The 17,117-nt window shown below is 43.7% G+C and overlaps 1 protein-coding gene across 3 annotated transcripts in view; it reads right to left on the reverse strand.

Moving 5' to 3' along the window:
* The window catches only part of LOC111143855 (vestigial like family member 4), a 159,230-nt gene that overhangs the window by 28,456 nt on the left and 113,657 nt on the right, over positions 1-17,117 (reverse strand). For all 3 annotated transcript variants that reach the window (XM_022497815.1, XM_022497816.1, XM_022497814.1), the window contains one exon: positions 14,405-14,594. In XM_022497815.1, coding sequence (XP_022353523.1) covers positions 14,405-14,594 — 190 coding nt within the window. The remainder of the gene's footprint in view (positions 1-14,404; positions 14,595-17,117) is intronic.

A 17,117-nucleotide genomic window follows, 5' to 3' on the forward strand; every position in this document is an offset into this window, starting at 1 on the left:
GGTCCTCCAAATAAGCTCTGAAGGTTATCTGCTGACCACGGCACTCTGCAGCCATCAGCCTCTTGCAGCAAGGTCTCCATTCCCAGCTTTACCCACGTTTCACCGTTGGCTCCTAGAGAGCACTGTCTCCATCACTTGCTCTCACTTGTTCTAAAGCTGAACGCCGAACGCAAAATGATACGGATCATTCAAAACCAACACAGAGGGACCTCGGGCTGTTGGCAAGGCCAGCCCGAAGCTATCACACACAAATAAAATAAGCACAATTTAAGCACAACGCATCTACTAGAATAGCCAGTAAACACTTTGGCTTCGAGAACTTTCTTTTTAGGTAGATTTGAAAAAAACACCAAAAGCAATGAACACTTGGGCAAATATTTGTTTGCTTTTCTCAGAGGAACAGATCTACTCTTTGGGTTGATTTGCACCCCGAAGAAATGTCTGGCCATCCCTCTGAAGCATGAGGTGTGCCCAGCTGAAGTGAATTTCTCATCTCCACATACCTACATTACACACACTTGGCATCAGAGCATGATACATAAGAAGAAATACAAATAGAGAAGTGAGGAAAAGCACATTTCACTCACATGATAAACTCTGAAGGGAAAGATCATTTGATCCCAAACAAGCACCTGAAGCAGGGCTAGTGTTTCACCTTGTAAACTGTGCCTCCGCCCAGGTACTAAGGATCTGCACTTTCCTGTCTTGGGGGAGCAAGGGATAGATAGGGAAAGGAAGGCAGTGGAGGTACTGACAGTGGGGTTCTCTCTGTTCCAGCATGTTCTCTGAACTAAACATCAAGGCTCCAAGGAAAACCCAGAAGCACAGTAAGCGGTGCCATGCAGGGGTTATTACATAAATTCTTAAAATCTTTCCCAAAGGGAAGAGAGTTTCAACAGCATTCTCCTAGTGACTTGTTCTTCGTTCAAACACTTACTTAGCGCCTAGCAGGTGTCGGACATGGTGCTGGGTGTTAGTGGCACAGACGTGAGTAAGACTCATCTCCCGCCCTGGAAGGATGTGCAGTCTGGAGAGAGGGATACAGACATTGGCACACAACTACAGCAAAGTGTTACCATTTATACAAAGACATGTTCATCGCGAAGCAGAAGGAATCCCCATTCGCCAAGAGAGGGAGGCAAGCAAAGCGTAGCAGGAAGGAGTGAAGGCACAGGGGCTCACTTCAGCAAGCCGGAGCACAGGGGCAGAAGCTCCTGCAGACAGATGTCTGTGTGGTGTCTTCTGGGGCTGACTGGAGTCACAGAGGAGGAGAGGAAGATGGCAGAAACTTTCTGAAGTGCTGAGACCAGGAAAGAGGGCACTGTCGTGGAAGCGGGGTCTAAGCTGTGGCCAGGGCCCATACCGACATGGGCGACATTTAGCAGGACATGCCAGTGGGTTTGACACGAGGGAGAAAGTGGGAGGAAGCCACTTCGAGAGCAAGTGGAAAGATAGCTGTCCCACCCTAAAGATGGGGGACAGACTGGAAGAAGAAAGGAGGTACTAAAATCAATTCCAGCAAAGCGGCACCGACCCGAGGAGCACACGCAGTATCTCAAAGGCAGGCGGCTCTACAGGTGTGAAGGGCAGGACTCGGCTAGACATGAAGATCTGGGAACCCTCCACCTGGAGTGGTAACCCAACCCACGAGTTGACATGTGGCTTCCTCAGCAGCATCTGGACAGTGACCAGAACACAGCTCAGCAGAACAGCAGTAATGCCAAGTCTCTGAAAGACCCTGAGTGGAGCAGGCACAGAAGTAGGAGGGGAACCAAAGAAAGCGAGAAAGGGGCCATAGAAACCAAGGGGGAAGATACAAGGAAGAGGAAATTCAGTAAGATAAGGGATTGCAGGTTTCCTTCTAGATCGGGTGATGAGTGGGTCACCAGTGAACGAGGGAGAGAAGTTTCATTAAAATTGTTGGCAGAAGCGCACCTGGGTGACTCAGTCCGACTCTTGATTTCAGCTCAGGTCATGATCTCAGGGTCGTTGAGACTGAGCTCCACATGGGGCTTCCACAGAAAGTATGCTTCTCTCCCTCCCCCTCTGCCCCTCCTCCCGCTCGGCTTGCTTGCTCACTTGCTCTCTAAAATAAATAAGTCTTTAAAAATACATAAGTTGTTGGCAGAGATCACAGTACTGGACTGGGAAGTGGATATGGAAGTAGAAATAATATGCTTTCTAGAAAAGAGCTGAGAGAGAGGGAGAGAGCCAAGGATGGAATATGAGAGACACAACGTCAAAAGAGGACAGGACCTCAACCTGCCTCAACCTCTCTAGACTCAACGGAACTTCCCCAAGAGCCCCAGACAGGAAAGATGGCATCCAACAGTCCCAAATCCAGGAATGACAAAATCATTTCATTAAAACAGCTGCTACAACAGTACAGGAGCACCAGACCTTTGTGAATCTGAACGTTCATAACAGAATTTTGAAACCAAACAAAATGCTCGTTTTGTTAGGCAAATGTACTTCCTGGAATATTCCTGACAGGTCTCATGAAAAAGGCATGAAGGAGTCCATGGCTACTTAAATGAAAAGTCGTGGGCTAAACAATGTTTCCATATATCGGACTTCTCAAAGCCTGCTATGTGCTACCATGAGCAAGCAGACCTGCAAGATCAGGTTCGATACTTCCCAAACTTGGGTGAGGGAACACTTTTTTCCTTAGAGCATGTGCAGGCAAAAGCATCCTGAGACAATCTATGGGCAATGGTGCCTTGAACCCATGAGGAGTGGGACTTCAGTGGTCACATGCAGCTGAGGAAATTATTCCTGATGAGTTAGAAAACTCCATAACCATTCCTTGATGGGTTCAATGCCAGCGAAAGATTTAGGGAAACAATGAGGTTTCAGTTCTCAGACTTGGATCTACAGTGACCTGACCTAGTGAGAGCTGGTTTGTTTCTTCCACTTGACCTTCACCCAGTTTCTGGAGCTGGTTTCTATGTGGATCCATTAGTTGTACTTCTTAGATCTCTTCAAAAAAGGGAAGGCAAGAAGGATAATTTTGAGGAGAGCACAGTAGTGAAGTCAGTTTCCTTCTTCTTCTTCTTCTTTTTAAGATTTTATTTATTTATTTGACAGATAGAGATCACAAGTAGGCAGAGAGGCAGGCAGAGAGACAGGGAAGCAGGTTCCCTGCTGAGCAGAGAGCCCGATGCAGGACTCGATCCCAGGACTCTGGGATCATGACCTGAGCCGAAGGTAGTGGCTTAACCCACTGAGCCACCCAGGCACCCCCCCCCTTTTTTTTTAAAGATTGATTTATTTGAGAGAAACAAAGTGTGGGGGGTATGTGTGTCTGGGGGGCAGGCAGAGTGAATTTCCAGCAGACTCCCCACTGAGCCTCATGCCTCACGCACCTGAGATCATGACCTGAGGCAAAACCAAGAGTCCAAAGCCCAACCAGCTGAGCCACCCAGGCCCCCACATCAGTTTCCTTCTATTTTGCAGTACATTTTGCCTCTGTCAGGGCTATGAAGGCTTAGATCCAGAATTCAGATCTCTTCTCTGGCAAGGATTCTAGCTACTGCCAGACTGAGAACACTACTGCAACATTAAGGTCTCTAATTACGCTTTGCAGACAATTTGTGAAGAAATTTCAAAATGGAGGCGGGGTGGTAAGGGTTGGTTTACCCAGGGATTTAGCAAAGAAGATAGAGACTGGGTACTGGCACTTCTCAAATGAAAGCTATGCCAGACACAGATCAGTGGGTTTGTAAACTCCTTTGCTATGTTCCAGCTGCATGTAGCACAGGCAAATGATGGATTTACAAGCAAGACCCGAAAGGAAAAAAAAAAAAAGAACCATCAGCACTCACACACAGGCAATGCTTCTCAGCATTTCTCTTCCTGGTCCTTGGTCCAATCTACTCAAGTGACAGCACTTTCTAAACTTGCAGGACAGCCTGGCTTTGTATTGCAACAAGAGGTCTCCATGGTCATAAAGCCACCTCAAGATCAATCCTCTAACTATATATAAACATAGCTGCCATTGTGTCCAAACGCACCTTCAAGACAACAGCACTTGGAAAGCTTCAGAGCCCAGAGATCTGGGCAGGACAGAGAAACAGCCAAAGGCTGGGCTGTTTTGTTTCCTCACCTTTGGAACAAATGTCTCTGACTTACTCTGTAAATAAAAATAGTTGTTGTTTTGTTTTTTTTTTTTTTCAATTTTAACATGCCATTTTTAAAAAGTGACTTTACATGCTAATGGAAGTTTTCCGATATATCCTGAATGTTCTCTAATTCCTCTCTAGGAAAAAAGTCCTCCTTTTTCAAGGTTCGTGTCCCACTTTTATATTCTCGGCAACAAAGATAAGCAACACAGAGGTCCCCAGAGCGGACCTGACAAATGATAGTCTTATTGATTCTGCTCCTTTGACTCCTGGCACTCCTGGCATTTCTTTACTCTGTGTGTTATTTGGCCAGAAAAAATACCAGTAGCAGGATGGGTATCTCCCTTTCCAGCTTTCTGCAAAGACTCTTAAGGCAGAAGTGATGCCTGCTGGGAAAAGGCTGATGTCAGCTTTTAAGAGCACAGCTCCCTGCTCGGATAAGGAGGTCTTTGTTTTCGGCTGAACTGTGAAAATGAGAAAATGCCTCTAGCCTGACAAACAAGCAACCCACACAACACAGGTCAGGCCTGTGACCTTTATTTAAAGGTACCACACTTCATTAGCAAAACACTTGCACGGAACACACAGATGCGCCTTTAACGTCACAAGGGAGCAGGAGCAGCCATAAAAAACTAGCTCCGTGTCCGTCCCTGCTGAGGCTGGCCCGCAGCTCCAATGACCGTGGTAGGGGCAGTCTCACACAAACTGGTTTTTAACATGCTTCCCAAATGTGAAACATTACTAAAGATCCAGGCTCCCTTCTCATTTACTTTTTTTTTAAAGTAAATACACCTATTTGCCGTATGTGGAGGGGAGAGTTTTTTTAAAAACCCTAATTTAACATTATCTCGGTTTCTGAGTTAATTATTTAGGATAACTAAAATTAAGACTATAAAATATCCTCCTGAATCCCCCAGAACGCTTTTGGGAGTACCTATAAGGCTATGTGTAGAACTACAAAAAAATACAGAATATTTCAAGGCTAAAATGTCCCAAGTTTGGATGACGCCAAGAAGGATGTGGGAGAGTAGAGACAGCACATAGTTTGAGGGATTCTATTTCAAGAGCATTTGATTTATGAAATCTGAAAAGGATTTTGTGTCTGATCCTGAATGGGATCCTGAAAAGGATTATATGTGTCTCTATATACTTAGACCAAATTTTAAACTGTTCCAGCGTGAGTCTGTTAGACTAAGGTTACTATTGGCCTGTGCCTCTAACCCACTAAAATTGGGTTAGAACTTTTTAACAAGAACTAAAACAATTTTTTCAAAAAGATTTTTTATTTATTTCAGAGAGCGAGAGAGAGTGAGAGAGAACACAAGTTGGGGGGGTTCAGAGGGAGAAGCAGGCTTCCTGTTGAGCAGGAAGCCCGATATGGGGCTTGATCCCAGATCCCGGGGTCGTAACCGGAGCCAAAGGCAGATGCTTAACCAACTGAGCCACCCAGGCGTCCCCCAAGAATTAAAACACTTTAAAAAGCACTTTCCTTGGGGCACCTGGGTGGCTCAGTGGGTTAAAGCCTCTGCCTTTGGCTCAGGTCATGATCCCAGGGTCATGGGACTGAGCCCTACATCAGGCTCTCTGCTCGGCAGGGAGCCTGCTTCCCCCTCTCTCTGCCTGCCTTTCTGCCTACTTGTGATCTCTGTCAAATAAATAAACAAACAAACAAAAATCTTAAAAAAAGAAAAAAAGGCACTTTCCTGGGCATAAATGAACACACAGATAAACACACATGCCTTCCTGTAGGGGGCTCGCCACACAGACCCACCACTTCAAGCCTCTTCTGGGGAAGCTAAATGGCAGCTCTCTTTGGCCATCTCCGAAGGGACCCATCACTGCTCAGAGAGGATTTGCCTTGCAGAGTGTTACTGCAGTGACCACAGTTACTGTTACTGTTACTACAGTGTTTCCAGTTACTGATAGCTCTTTACCACCTCATGCCCCCACCCCAGCTACTGTTAAAGTGAAGTCTCCACCTCTCATCTCCAAAGCATCATCGGTAGCATTTTGAGAGTGCTTAACTAGAAGACTGTCTAAAACCAAAAGGCACTAAGGTCCTGGATCAGATGGTTCAGAGCGACTAAATACTGACACTATTAATGTAAATGTACTGTCCTCGCCAAGAGGATCTGGCTCTGGGATCAGACAGCCTGGATTTTGATTCCTGGCCCAGTGACCTATTAGTGAGCTGTGTGACCTTGGCCAAGTACAGGACCTCTCTGGGCTTCAGTTTTCCCATCTTACTGGTAAGCGAGGGATAATCACAGCATCCACATCCTGGGGTCGTGAGGATGGGGTGAGATCATGCCCATGCGGTGCTCAGCACAGTGCCTCGTATACAATAATCAATCCTCACTGTTATAAAGAAGCCCCAAGGCAAAGGCTCTCGTGATTCCGGGGATGCTGCAGATCCCGAGCGGTCACCATTCTCGGTGGTAAAGTGCGCCCCCTCTAAGGCTTATGCGGACATGAACACATCTGTAACGTGTGCTGTCTGTAAGTATGTATTACTGTTTACCTGACCAAGTCCCAGCTGCCAGCAGGGTCAAGGTACCAAAATAACCCCAACTTTTCCATTTCCTCTGGGTCTAGTTTTAATATGAAATGAGGGATTGCCCTCATCACTTTCATGGAGTTTGTGGAATAAACTCTCAGTAAAACATGTCCATATGTATCCAAATAAAAGGTACTAAAGAGATACAAGAAACACAGCATCACCAAAGGGAGCATGATGCTGCTGCCAAGCATTTCACACACAGACACCATCAACTACGATACTTCAGAACCCCTGAGGTAACCATTTATACAATCAACCCCACTGCAAAAAATAAAACCCAGAGGAAAACCCCAAAACCCATTTTAGCCAGTAGTTAGTAAGTTTTTATGTTTTGTTTTGTTTTACTGAGTTTCCTTTATAGGACTAGCACTCAATGTCAAAGGCCACCTCCAACCTTCTGTCAAGCTGAAAGAATCACTGGTTTTGAGTTTGTCTGTTTCTCCCTCTTTTCTATTCATGCTTATGGAGGGAAGAGTACGCAACTAGGGCCAGCGGGGTGGTGGGAGGAGTAAGAATAGGGAGTGAAGGGAAGGAGAAAGCAAAGACCAAAGAAGGAGGAAAGAGAGGAAAAGGAGAAGCAGAGGAAACAGGGGAGCCCAGAATTTGAATGCATATGCATTGAAAGAGAAAGCAGAATTGGCTACATTAGGCTTGAGAAAAGACTTCAAAAGAATGGCCACAGAAGCAAAGACAACAGCACTGGACACATTTCACACTAGGACAGTATTTCAAAAGAGCGCCACCCGTGAGGAGAGGCACTGTTTTCTTTCACTAGCCCTTCCCCATTCAGTGTGGACTCCTAACACCGTCTGTGGCAAACCCGGCTGGTTAGAGCACAAGCCTAGAGACCGACCATGGCTTTGATCCCAGTGTGAGCTTACGGGGTTTTGCCCCAACGCAGGCCGGAGCAACTACTTTTGGAGCAACTACTTTGCAACTGCATAGCACTGATCACAAGGGGATGCCTCCCCCAGATGGAAGAGGAGCACAATCTCTTGCAAGTGGGTCTAATTCAATTCAACATAGAAATTATTTAGTCCCTACCATGTACTGGACATTGCACTGATGAAGTGTCATAAATATATGATGTCCATATTTAAGATGCATGCAATCCTGCCTTGGGTAAAATACAGTTTTGGCAAATGACCTTTGGTTTCACACACAACAGGGCTAATCCCAGCTCTACTGCTTTGGACCACAATTATCTCAGAGTCTCAATTTCTGCTTCTCTAAGTAACAGAGCACTCTCTCTGTGTGTGTCTCTGTCTCTCTCTCTCTCACACACACACACACACACACACACACACACACATCCCTACCTGTCTTAAATAGTCTTATTTATTATGAGAGTCAAGTAAGACAATATCTTTAAAGTATTGAGCACAGGATGAGCATACAGTTAGCACTCAATAAATGCTCCCTCCCTCTCACAGATGACCAACTCAACTGTTCAATGGCAAACCTTTAACACACATAAACCCTACATATACCTACACACACACACACAGAGCTGAAAATGGCTTTCTTTGCAAAAGTCACCTTAGATTGTACTCTTCAGCACAGAACTCTCAGCCAAGCAGCCCAAACCAGGTCACAAAACCAGTATGAATTTAGCCTGTTGTTTTAACTCCACCAATTGTCTGCCTTCAAGAGTTTTTACAGTACTGCAAATACACAAGACACTACAAATGCACAAGTTTACCTACTGCAGCATCATTAGGATTGTAAAATGCTGGAAATTACCTGTATGTCCAGACAAAGGAGACTGGTTAACTGACCTCTGGCACATGCACACCGTGGAAAGCTGTGCAGCCATAAACTAGGAGAAGGAAGGGCATGCGAAAATTTCTACCATATATGGTTGAATGAAAACACCAGAACCCAAATGAACATATAAAGTATGTTAAGAAAAAGATGGGGAACTGAGAAACCATTTGTGTATCTGCTTACTTTAACTTTAACAAAAAGAAACACAAGAAGGATAATAGCCTACAAGAGGAAGGATCAAAAGGAAAGTACTCCTCCAAGTACTTTTTAACACAGTTTTGACTTTTAGAAGCATGTTAATGTTTTACATATTCAAAAATAAAACACAATCAACAAAGATAGATCTATAGCTAGATGCAAAAAGAAATGAATAAACCCAACTATATATTCTGGTTAACACAACATGGAAAGGTGGGGAGAGGAAGCAACTGACTACAAAGTTACAAGTACTTTGTTACACAGTCAGCACAGACTGAAAAATGAACTGCCAGCAAATCTGAAACTCTTCTTGGTAGGCTTGTTTTTCACAGTGGTATGGGCACAGCAATTCTGAAACTATTGTATGTGAACTATAGGAGTGAACAATAAGTAAATGTATTTCTGGGAAACAGGGAGATGCAAATATGGAATGGGGGATGGTGAGGAAGAATTCTGTGGAATTGGGATTAGAACTGGGAGTAGTAATATGAACTCATGATTTCTTAGCTCTTTCCCCTGACAGAACTTTCTGAGATGGTAGAACTATTCTATATCTGTGCTGTACAACAAGGTAGCCACTAGCCACATGTGGCTGCTGGGCTTGAAATATGTCTACCACGTATGAAATGTGGCTAGTGCAACAGAACTGAATTTTAAATTTTATTTAATTTTAAATTTGAATTTTCACATCTAGCTAATGTCTATAATACTAAACAACTCAAATCTAAAGGCAATGACAGACTATGGACTCCGAGAAACAAACTGAGGGTTTTAGAGGGGAGGGCGCAGGGGGATGGGTGAGCCTGGTGGTGGGGATTAAGGAGGGCACATATTGTATGGAGCACTGGGCATTGTACATAAACAATGAATCTTGGAACATTGCATCAAAAACCAATGATGTATTTATGGTGACTTAACATAACAATAAAAAAATTTTTTTAATTAAAAAAGCTTGGGATAACAATAACAACAACAACAAAAAGACAAAGGCAATGACAGCATAAAAATACTTAGCACCCAGATTTTGGCTTCTAAATCCTATTAGCCACAAAAAGGAACCAGGGTCCCCTGGAGAAATGGTTGATTCCATGGCTGACACAGGTAGGTTACAAGAGGAGGATTATGATTGCCAGAAAATAAGAAGTACTTTAAAAAAACAAAACAAAACAAAAAAGGCCCGGGGCGCCTGGGTGGCTCAGTGGTTAAAGCCTCTGCCTTCAGCTCAGGTCATGATTTCAGGGTCCTGGGATCGAGTCCCGCATCGGGCTCTCTGCTCAGCAGGGAGCCTGCCTCCTCCTCCTCTCTCTCTCTCTGCCTGCCTCTCTGCCTACTTGTGATCTGTCAAATAAATAAATAAATAAATAAATAAATAAATAAAAAGGCCCATAACAAGGACATAGGAGCCAGCTGAAGCACTCCATGAGCCCATATGGGTCATGGATACAGTAAGAGAACTCTTCCTTAGCAGATCACACCTGAATACCAGGGTCATAGAAAAAAATTACTTTTTGACATTTCCATGAGAGGAATCCCAACACCCATGCCCCCATACCTTACTTAATCCACTTTCTAAGAGACACAGTATCTTTCAACTTCTAAATTAAACATTCATGTTCTTAACACTTTTCTTAAAAAAAAAAAAAAACAAAACACACACACACACACAAAAAAAAATACTTCTCTGAGTCACCATATCAAGAAAGTCAATGAAGAGTTCAAATGACCCGGGCTATACAGAGTTGGAATAAGAGTCCAGGAATTCTCAATTTCCAAGTTCTGGAGAAATCACTAAGGAAACCTCTCTTCTTTGTCTTCCTCCTCCCTGAATTAAGTCAGATGAAATTTAGTCACTGTCTGGAGCTTCCTATTCTGGCTCAGAGACACCCAACCTCTCCTCCTCTCTACTGGAAAGTATCTCAATATGATGATTATAATGAAATGCAGCCAAGGCATGCGTCTTTGAAACTCTCTTAGTTGTCAAAACTGTTTTTCAACAACAGTCCATGCCCAGAATTATTGTGATTTCTTCAGTGATAAGATAAACAAAACACATTTTCACTATACAACATGAACATGTTCTAAGAAGATAAAAGCAAAAAATCATTTTGTAATTTCCTTAAAGAGACAAATAGACTAGGCCATTCTTTTCCAAAGAAATATCAATTTGTAATTTATTATTTTTTAAAAACTCCTTAGACATATCAAATAAAAAGGAGGGAACACCCTTATAGCTCAAAGAGGAAATGTTCCCTCAAATCCAACAATAGTAAGTACAACATCAAGAGAGATGCAGCATCTTTCCAATTTGCCTATAAAATCTGTAATTCCACTCTTAGAAGAACAATTAGAAACACTGTTACCCTTACTGAAACAAATAATCATCACAGGAGAACAGTGACAGAAGAATGAACAGGGGCACCTGGGTGGCTCAGTGGGTTAAGCCGCTGCCTTCAGCTCAGGTCATGATCTCAGGGTCCTGGGATCGAGCCCCGCATCAGGCTCTCTGCTCAGCAGGGAGCCTGCTTCCCCCCTCTCTCTCTCTCTGCCTGCTTCTCTGCCTATTATGTGATCTCTGTCACATAAATAAATAAATAAAATCTTAAAAAAAAAAAAAAGAAGAAGAAGAAGAATGAACAGACCACACGCTGATCACCTAGAAGTCCAAGCAGTATGGCCCAGGGGGCCACTGCTCTTTCTATTTGCCTAAAACTCTGTGTGATGATATCAATTGTGAGATGCACATGAAACCCAGCAATTCTATTTCTATTATTTACACTTTAAATTATTTATAGTGTTCTCATTATAACATAGTATGAATAATTTATAGTCATCTGTACTTCAAGATCATATTTGCAACGACCCAAGGAGTTACAAAATCATTTTCTTTTGTTAGTTTTTTTTTTTTTTTTTAAGAATTTATTTATTTATTTGACAGAGAGATCGCATGCAGGGGAGCAGCAGGAAGAGGGAGAGGGAGAAACAGACTCCCCACTGAGCAGAAAACCTGATGTGGGGCTCGATCCCAGGACTCTGGGATCATGACCTGAGCTGAAGGCAGATACTTAACCAACTGAACCACCCATGCACACCTCATTTTCTGTTTTAACATTATAATAATAATATTAATGATGACTTTGCCTGAGTGCTTACCATCTAGACGCCAGGCACTGCAATAGGCATTACAATCATCCTATGATGACATAACTATGATTACTTCCACCAAAAGATAAAGAAGCTGAAATCTGAGTCCAGACATTCTAAGTGCAACTCAGACACACTCAGGCATTAAATTCACCATAATAGTATTTTTATTCTTTATCATGGTTATCAATATCAGAATAAGGGACTTAGCAACAATAAAAGTAATAACTACCATCAGATGAGTACCAAACTGCACCAAACTCCCCGCACATGCTGACTCTCGCGCTCCTGACAGGCGTCTCGTGAGCTAGTATCATTGCCAGTTTACAAAGAAGGACAGTGGGCCCAGGTACAATAAGTGGCAGAATACCTATTTAAACCAAGGCATGTCTGCTCACAAAATACACTGTTTCAGGGCTACCTCCCCTTTGCTTCCAAAAAAAAAAAAAAAAAGACCAACTGTCTCCTAATTGGGTTTCATTAGAGAGGAGGCAGAGGAGAAGAAATTGCTAGTAACAAGAGAATGAACAAACAGTTGAGCGCCCAGAACCTACATAACGAGCCTCTCCCTATTTGGGAGAGCTCATTGTTTTGCAGTGCCTTGTTGCTGGATTCCTGATTGTAGCAAATTCCAGGGCTCCAGACTGCAGGCTCAGCCTCTGACTAACACTACCGTGATTTATTTGAGGATAAATACCTCTGTCAGTATGTCTTATGACTGAACACAACAGTCCAAGCGGGCTGGAATGCACGGAATGCTCGGGACTGGGGCGCTGAGGCAGCACGGGGCTGCTGGCCTTGGCGGCGGCCTCTCCCTACACAGGGTCTCCGCCAATGAGAAAACAGGAACTCTCTGAGCAGTCACGCTCCTGCCAGAAGCAGCAGCATCCTCAGAAATCAGAACTGGGGAAGCCAAGCATTGTGAATAATTACGAAACATCAATTCCTGCCTGGGGAGGGGAAAAAGAGTAGGATCTTTTAACCTGAATCTACAAAACTACACCTTCTAATCATCAGGGCTATCTCACCCCCTCTGACAAGCTCCCCCACTCCGACAATACCGACTCGCTGCACAGTTGCCAGAGCGGACCCTCCGGGCAGCTGGCTGGCTGTCTCCAAGCGCTGAGAACATGGGAAAAGGCATTCCACTCCCTTTGTGGGGCGTGAGTGTTCAGAAGAGAGTGCAAAGGGGAAGCCGGAACAAGGTGCACAGAAGCAAGCTATTTTCCTAATGTAAACGTTGGGATGCTGTATGGATTCAGAAAACTTTCATTTCAACCCCTCTGTTTCACAGATAAGGAAACTGAGGCCAGAGAGTTGGAGCAACTCATGTCATGATTATAGAGAATGCTGGTGGCAGAGGGAGGACCAGCCCCAAGCCGAGTGCTCTAACGGCTACAACAGGCTCACATACCAGAAGTGACGAGCAGCACCTTATCGTAAACACAAAAAACCATCTTCCCCACTTAGGAAGGTCTCAAGTTTATACCCTGAATATACACAAGGTGAAAATTAATTCAATCATCCCCCTGCTTTTCTGCAGTTTGCTTTCCACGATCAGCTGTGGCCTGGAAGCAAATGATTCTCCTTCTAGCCAAGAGCAGCTGAATGCTCCATCCCAATGCCTCTGTCATTCACCTCCCGGCTTCACACAGACATTTTATGATCTCACACCACCACAAGAAGAAGGGTGAATACAGTACAACAGATACTCTGAGAGAAAGACCACATTCACATGACTATTATTATAGTATATGATTATAATCATTCTATTTTACTATTGTTGTTGTTAATCTCTTACTGTGCCTAATTTATAAATTAAACTTTCTCTCAGGTATCTATGTCTAGGAAAGCACACAGCTTATATAGGGTTTGGTACTCTCTGTGTATCAGGTATCCACTGGGAGTCTTAGAACATATACCCCTTGGATAAGGGGGGGGGGCGCTACTGTACTTTTTTTAAAAAAGATTTATTTATTTTGAGAGAGAGAGAGAAAGTGAGAGAGAGAGCAAGCATGAGAGGGGGGCAGAGGCAGAGAGAAAGGAAGGAGCAGACTCCCCATTAAGCAGAGAGCCCGACGTGGGGCCTAATCCCAGGACCCTGAGATCACGACCTGAGCTGAAGGCAGACGCTTAACTGACTGAGCCACCCAGGTGCCCCGCTACTGTACTTCTTAATGTGTACAAGCCTAGACTCCTAAGCAAAACATTCTACATATGTCTCCTCAGGGGCTAACCTTTCCTTCCATTTCCTGGCCCATAAGACATTCACCAAAGATGTATTCTCCTAACATCCATCAGTGACACAGGCAAGAAAAGGCAGTCTTCAGACAACCACTGCTCAGAAGCTGGAAGAGAAAGCTAACATCCATGGGGCGCGCGCGCGCGCACACACACACACACACACACACACACACACAGTCATACAAATAATTTGGAAGGAAAGAAGATGTCATCTCTCAAGTTATTAAAAACAGTTAATCTCCCGCCTGGCAGGTAAGCACTGTTCATTCTTTCACTTCACAGCTGGCACGAAGTTGCAAGAGCACAGGGCCCCAGCGCAGAGCACACAGAAGCCACCACCAGAACGCCTTCACTTCAGAAAGAAGGAACTCACAGATGGGGGTTGAAGATGCGACTCATCTTAGAAGCATGGTCGTTTTCACAGTCGAGGTCATCGTCCCCCTGCTCCATGCTGAACTTCCGCTTGCTGGGACTGATGGGCGGAGGGCCTGTGCGGTGACTGGTGAGGGCAGACGCCACAGGGAGGGTCTGCATCCTGGGTTCTCCCCTGAGAGCAGCTTCACCTACGCAAAGAGAGATGATGTCGTCACCAAGGAGGTGAAACGCCCCCACCTCGGTGCGCCGCTTGCCCGCCCACCCCTTGCAAAACTACTCCCAGTGGAAAGTTTTGGCAACAGAATGGGTGGCCTGCCATTCTCGGAACATGGCCTGAGCACGAGGTGAACTGCCAAGCACAGGGCGTTTTAAACAAACGTGGTTTTCTACACAATACCCTCCCCTCCCCCAGCTTTACTGAGATGTAAGGGATATACGGCACTGTGCGTGGTTAGGGTGTACGCCGTGCCGATTTGCTAACACCTCCATCGTGACACACAATTACCACGTCTTCACCAACTCTTTAGGGTAGAGTTTAAAATTTAAAGTTGCAATGAAGTAACAGATGGGTAAAAGTACTGACCACAAACCATCTCAAAAGTTAATTTAAAACAACAAAGATCTTTTGATGTGTGGGTATTGACTCTATACCTAGAAGAGAATGACCTAACACAGGCTTCATTAGATCACGACTAGAAACTCACTTTTCTTGCCTGTTACATTTTTATTACAATTTTGGTATGTTATTTTTTTGAAAGAATGAAGAAAATTTATGGGTTAATAATTCACATATTTGCCCAAAATGTTAAGAGAAATGAAAACACACTGCTTAATGAAAAATAAACATTTCATTCTTATAGCACACTAAAAATGGCACATTAAATATATTTTTTTACTATTATCAGCACAAAGTATCTGCATATAATTTCTCATGAGCTTAATACACAGGTGCAGTTCTCAAACACTTTCAAAGTTAAACACTCAAATTAGAATCCACATTGTGATCTGATTCAACATCTTGGAGCTTTTCATTCCTGTAATTAAAAAGATTTTGTACTAAGTAATAACTTTGTGCTTCATTATTAACTAAAATAAACATAACCCTTTATTATAATAAATGTTTTATACCTAAAATTTATAAACAAGAATAATATATACTTGAAGAGAAAACTTCTAGTTTTCTAAGTCATATGAGGGGTACCTAAGTTTTTCACAAATAATAACCCTTTTGTCATGTTACTATTCATTCATACTGGCCTCTAAGGCATGGCCAATTTTGTTTTCACTTGGTCACAATTTGAAAGAAATATTAGGGTAAAGTCAACTTCATCTGAGACCCTGTGGTACCTAAGAAAGGAAATCTTTGTTTGCCACCACTAATTTTCATATCATCACAGATGTGTGGACAGTTTTAACAGTCGTTTCCTTCATACACATAAGACAAATATGATTTTGTTAGGGAGAGGAGTGAGGGAAAAGCCTCCTGAATGTTTACCAGGAAAAATAAAACTTTTGCCAATTTAGTCAGCAAGATATAAACTAGCAAATATACAATGACCCCATAATACACCTCCAGGCAGGATTTCTTTTAGAGATTTTGGCCCCAAAGCAAACTGGAACTTTCCATTTTAAATGAAATACCTAAAAACAGGCCATATGCTGGCCTGCCACACTCGGACATTCAGTAGAATTTTTGGTTGTCCTCTACTTCCTATTTATGAATTTTTGGTTCAAAAAAGCAAACAAACAGGGGCTCCAGGGTGGCACAGTCGGTTAAGCGTCCGACTCTTGGTTTGGGCACAGGTTGTGATCTCAGGGCCATAGGATCAAGCCCCATGTGGGCTCCACACTCAGCACAGAGTCTGCTTAAGACTCTCTCTCCCTCTGCCCATTCTTCCTCAAATAAATAAATAAACCTAAAAATAAAAATGCAAGCAAATAAAAAGCCATGTTAATATTTATATTGCGATAAATCAGAAAATATTCTTTTCAAATATGCTCCCCTCTCTTGTACCCTCCACCTCCACAGAAAAGGGAGAGGACGTTTCCAATGTAAAGTGTCAGTAGCTCAGCTAACCTTTGGAGGAATCCTGATGATACCCCCAGGAACTCGGCAATTGCAAATCAAGCCTCATCAGCATGGCACAAAGCCACCATGCCCTCCTCCCTGTGTTTCTCCACATCCTTGGCAGGTTCAACGGAGATGAGGAGCACTTGGGCTCTGTGTGGACCCCTGGGCTTTGGGAACCATTTTATCAGATGCCAGATGTGTAGCAACAGCTGTTGCCATGGAAACCTGCCGCCACAGCAACAAATTCAAATCACTCCAAAAAAGAAGAGTTGCTCATTACAACATGAGCATACACTGCTATGCAAAAGGCAAAACTCTTTGAGTTAGAACAACACTCCCACCGCACTCCCCAATTTCCATTGTAATATAAGCTTGTTTGTGCTTGTTCACAGTTGAAGCTCATCAAGTAGATGCCCCGCTTATCTTTAAGACCGAGTCGCTTGTGTCTGACATAGAAAGAAGAAAGTCCACAAGAATCCTTTGGAAACACTGGGATTTCTAACCTGATAGGTAAACTACCCACAGAGGAACCACAGGTGGTTCTTTTCCCCTAAGAGCTAGGACAAACTATACCAAATCCCCTACAGACAAGGGACATGCATGTTGTTAGTGCTGGAAGGGGCCCTGGACACTTGAATTC

This window comes from Enhydra lutris, unplaced genomic scaffold (genome assembly GCF_002288905.1).
Source record: "Enhydra lutris kenyoni isolate GAN:26980312 unplaced genomic scaffold, ASM228890v2 scaffoldscaffold10, whole genome shotgun sequence".
Taxonomy (NCBI): Eukaryota; Metazoa; Chordata; class Mammalia; order Carnivora; family Mustelidae; genus Enhydra; species Enhydra lutris.